Source organism: Megalops cyprinoides, chromosome 1 (genome assembly GCF_013368585.1).
Source record: "Megalops cyprinoides isolate fMegCyp1 chromosome 1, fMegCyp1.pri, whole genome shotgun sequence".
Classification (NCBI taxonomy): Eukaryota; Metazoa; Chordata; class Actinopteri; order Elopiformes; family Megalopidae; genus Megalops; species Megalops cyprinoides.
In genome coordinates this window covers 11,129,805-11,134,682 of record NC_050583.1, presented here as the reverse complement: position 1 = coordinate 11,134,682, position 4,878 = coordinate 11,129,805, and the positions used below count along the sequence as shown (strand labels likewise).

General features: G+C 50.4%; 1 protein-coding gene across 6 annotated transcripts in view; it reads left to right on the top strand.

Moving 5' to 3' along the window:
* tsc2 (TSC complex subunit 2) overlaps positions 1 to 3,692 on the top strand; it is a 39,213-nt gene extending 35,521 nt beyond the window's left edge. For all 6 annotated transcript variants that reach the window (XM_036537397.1, XM_036537432.1, XM_036537423.1 and 3 more), the window contains 5 exons: positions 1 to 23; positions 429 to 507; positions 1,660 to 1,751; positions 2,667 to 2,765; positions 2,977 to 3,692. The exon at positions 1 to 23 is cut by the window's left edge and continues 117 nt beyond it. In XM_036537397.1, the coding sequence (XP_036393290.1) occupies positions 1 to 23; positions 429 to 507; positions 1,660 to 1,751; positions 2,667 to 2,765; positions 2,977 to 3,147 (464 nt within the window). In that variant the 3' untranslated portion in view covers positions 3,148 to 3,692. The remainder of the gene's footprint in view (positions 24 to 428; positions 508 to 1,659; positions 1,752 to 2,666; positions 2,766 to 2,976) is intronic.
* Positions 3,693 to 4,878: the final 1,186 nt, after the last annotated feature.

Here is a 4,878-nt window from a genome sequence, read left to right as displayed (position 1 = left end):
ACTACAAACTCGGCACCATCAAGGTCAGCCGGGGAATTGTGTTATGGCTACAGAGCAGTGCACACACAAAGACATACACACACACACACACACACACACAAATACATATGGAGACATTCACATACACGTTTACTCACAAACAAGACAACCCCTTCCCTCCACATGCACACACAGATGTACACACACACACACACACACACACACACACACACACACACACACACACAATCACTCTCATAGGATAAAGAAACTGATCCTTAAGGGAGACTAATATTAATGGTTATGCCCCCTCATTTACCCCCTTTGACCCTCACGGTGGCTTACGGTCCTTGCTGTCTGTCACCACCTCAGCCCACCAATCACAAGGCTCCTGCTCAGGGGCGGGGTCCCGTCTGTCCCACCCTCTCATATTGGGTCTCTCCCCACAGGGTCAGTTCAATTTTGTGGAGGTGGTGATCAGGCCGCTGGACTACCAGAGCAACCTGGTCACGCTGCAGTGCCGCAAAGGTGAGCCGGGTCATAATGGTACATTATTTCTCTCCGGAGGTTTCTTTAGTTTGTTATATTAGTTATTAGTTTAGTCTGTAGTACTCACTTAGTGACATGGCGGCTTTGCACCTGGAATAGTGATTGTGGAAGGGAAATTGGGACGACGCCCTCTGTCCTGATTGGGGCGCTGGTCAGAAATGGGGAGGGCATTTTTTTTTTTTTTTTTTTTTTGAATGCCAGAGTGGTGGGAAAAGGTAGTGCCCACGTGTGTGAGAGACGCACCTGAGACCGGCCTGTTAGAGAAGCGGATACCCCAACGTTCTGACCTAGCCAGTTCCGTTTTCCTTTCCCGATGGGACATGCCGTGTTTTAAGAAAACGCCTTTTTTAAAAAAAAAAAAAAAATTCTTAACGAGTAACGAGAGGACGCTGGAGCTCTTCGCCGGCGGAGCGGCAGCTTGGGTTGGTCTGGTGACCGGCTCGGCGACCTGGCTGAGGTGAGCCTCAGTTTTAGTTTCCAGCTTCACCATTCCGGGTCAGCCGCATTTTGGTACAAGCGAGAATCTATCCCCTAGACACTATCCCCGTAACAGACGCCCACGGCCTCTCGAGAAAGAGAGGTCAGCGGGTAGGAGAAAGAGAGAGCGGGAGGACAGGCTGTAGAGGAGGAGGTAAAGGGACGCTGGCGGCCACGCCCTCTCAGAGACGCTGCCGAGGCAACCGTTGGCTTAGCGGCCGGCTGACGGCGTTGAACGCCGGAGGTGGAATAGCAGTGGGTTACCGTGACGCTCTGGAAGTGAGGGCAGGGGTGGTTTAAAGAGCCTGGGAATTATGAGATGGAGAAAGAAGCGTCCCCGAGTCAAGTGGGAAGCAGTGCTGAGTCACCCAGCTCACGGGGATGAGTCGGGGGTGGGTGGGTGCTGATTTAGACTCCCATAATATGTGCTTTCTGTTACCCCAGGGGAGAGCAGCCAAGCGCTTAGGAAACTGAACTAAGTCACTAGAGGGTTATTGGCTCAAATCCCACTGGGGGGATTTGCTGTTGTACCTTTGAGCAAGAGGTTTAATCCGAGCATTGGATAAGGCTGTTTGTTCTGCACGTAAATAAATAGTCATCCAGCTTGCGGTAGGGGACCTGACCGGATTAAGAGCGCTGCTTCTCCCCCCACAGATCTGGAGGGGCTCGTGGACACCAGCGTGGCCAAGATCGTCTCGGACCGCAACCTGCCACTGCTAGTGCGGCAAATGGCCCTGCATGCAAACGTGAGTGGGGGGCTTTGATCCCTCTGGTCCTTTGTCCTCTCCTCATCCCCCTTTTCCTGCTCTCCTCCAGCACCGGCTCCTTACGTTTTGATCTCAGGAATTGGTTAGACACACAAAGCTACCTTATCTGCGTGCGTGCGTGTGTGTGTGTGTGTGTGTGTGTGTGTTCTGCTGGGGAAGGCAAATATATTAGCAGTATGGAGAGGTGTCCATTAGTGCATTGCTTGGAGTATAACTGGTTTTCACCACCCCATACACACGCAGACACACACACACACACACACACACACACACACACACACACTCATTTCATTTTACCACCGAGTCACCCCTTCAGAATCCCATCCTCAGTCCCAGAGAGACCTGCATGCCGCTAGCCCTGTCTCAGACATTGCACATCTTGGGTGCCCCCATCTGTTCTGCAGTCTGTAGGAAGCTACGGCCAGGCTCTGTGCTTCTAATGAGCAGGTTAGGAGCCCCCTGCCGCTGCACTGTGGCTGAGGTGAAGCAGCACCCCGCAGGAAGGGGCTGCCCCTTGAGACAGAGGGGCGGGGCCAAAAGTAATGCCAGGAAATGTAGTGGGAAGGAGTGGGGCTCAAACTGATGGGTTGCTAGTTTGATTTCCCACTAGGGCACTGATGCTATACCCTTGGGCAAGGTACTTAGCCCACCATTGCCTCAGTAGATACCCAGCTGTGCAAATGGATAAAGATTGTAACCTACATGCATGCAAGGCGCTCTTGATAAGAGGGTCTGCTAAATGCATGTAATGTAATGTAATGAAATGGAAACCAAGGTGAATTTACCATGAGGTTCTGTTGAATACCTTCCAGACACACCATTGGAAAGGGTAGACAGGCGTGTTCTCAGGCTGAGTAACTCCCTTACCTCCCTCCCTCTCTCCCTCTCACTCAGATGGCATCACTCGTGCACCAGAACAGGTCCAACCCCTCGGACGCCTACGCCTCCAAGTGGCTGGCTCGGTTGCGGCACATTAAGAGGATTCGAACCCGGGTACGAGAGCCGGCACTCAAAGGGTTTAATGACTTCAGACAGCAGGTCCTTTTCTGCTGCGCAGTTTACTAAAAGCAGACCACTTCTCTTCCCACTCCCCTTCTTTCTCTCCTCCTCTCCTTCACTGAACTTCCCCATTCCTCTTCCTCTCTCCTCATCTTCATCCTCCTCTTCTTCCCTCTTTCCCCCTGCCCCCTTTTCTCTGTCCCAGGCTCAGGAAGAGGTCCAGTCCCGCCCCACTCCGGGGATCTCCCTAACCCAGGGCCATGGCCCTGTGCAGAGCAAGACCCCCTACCAGCAGGGCGGCGCCACCTCCAACCCCGACTCAGGCCAGAGGAAGAGGCTGGTGTCCACTGTGGATGACTTCACTGACTTTGTGTGACAGACCTCCCCCCAAAGGGCGAGAGGGTGTCCTTCAGCTGCCTTCGTAGCCTGTGAGGGGGAGGCATGGCGGGGGCTGAGGAGGGTGGTACGGCTTTCCAATCCTACAGTTGATTTTTTTTTTTTTTTAATGCTTGGTTGCAATTTTGCTTTGGCACTTTGACATCTTCACACTTGTGCAGTTTTTTTTCTCAGCTTGCCAAAATGAAGTCCTGTCATTGGAAATCTCTGTAGTGTTACACAGTCACACACACACTCACACATGCACAGACACATTTGCCACACTCTCAACCACAACTGTGTAGACAGCAGCTCTTGCCCCCCCCCCACCCCTAAACCCTCAGTCCTGGCCCCTGCCCCTCAAAACTGTTTCCAGTCTTTCATCAAATCCAGAAGACTTTCACACGTGTCTCCCGCCCAGCTCTGAACTGGCCGTGAACGCTCCCTGTCCCTGGGTAAATGACTGAAAGCATTACATAAATTAAACATTGGTAACCAATGACGTGATGGAGGTGGTCGATTTTTTTTTTTTTTTTTTTTTACATTTCAGGCTTGACATTTTTGGAAAGCGCTCCTCCCGATTGTTTAAAAACGGCGAGTTGATGAAATTGTTTGTTTATTCTGCAATCTGATTGTAACGGTATTGACGGGAGAGAGGGAGAGAGGGAGGTGGGAGGTGGGGGGGGCTCTTGGATGGAGCCCCTGCGCAGTGAAATGAAAGTGGGAAGAGCTGCTGTCTGCACAGTGCCAGCCGCTGCTGGATCAGATACAGCAGACTGTTCCAAGCTGAGAGGGACTGAGAAGAAATGGGAAGATGGGGGCGAGTGAAAATAAACACTAAATGAGAAATGTGTGGGTCTGTGTGTGTGTGTGCGCCGCGCGTTTGTGTGCGGATGTGTGAAATAAAAACATCCCATGAGTAAAATTATAATCGTGTCTGGAGTTAACTGCTCATGGTAAGTTCACCCTCAACTGCATTTCATTACGTTACATTACATGCATTTAGCATCATCCAGAGTGACTTGCATGCACGTCGGTTACAATCTTTATCCATTTATACAGCTGGATATTTACTGAGGTAGTTCTGGGTTAAGTATCTTGCCTGAGGGTATAATGGCAGTGCCCCAATCGAGTAATCGAACCAGCAACCTTTCAGTTATGAGTCCTGCTCCTTACCACTATGCTACGCTGCCAGCCCAGCATGAATCAAAAGGCAGGACCCATGGCGGAAAGAGTGGCATGTGAGAGAATGAGGCACTTGGCTCTGTCGAATGGAGAACGCAGACACCCGGGAACGTAGCTGTCAAAACTCTTTATTTGACTTTGTCAAGTGCAAAGCGTGAGAAGTGCTAGACGTAAAATACAATACAAAAAAACGAACGAACAATAGGAAATAACGTAACAAGACACAAAACAACGTAAGTGAATGCATACAGTTTTACCATAATAAGACTTGCTAAAAAAAAAAAAAAAAAGCTATCGCTCAACATGCAAGTTGACTTTGGCACAATGGTGGTTTGACACTTCTATGGGGGGTTCAATGCGTGGTACCTATGGCAGGTGTCTACCTTCGCATAAGCAGTTGGGACATTTGCGTGTGGGTGGCCGCCTCAGCACAGCCAAGACACGGCCTAGCTGTTAATTTTCCTACCTCAATCTTCACCTTATCTTTGTCTTTACTCCCTGATTAGTTTAAATGAAGACTTCTTTAAGCCATGCTAATGAATTGCCT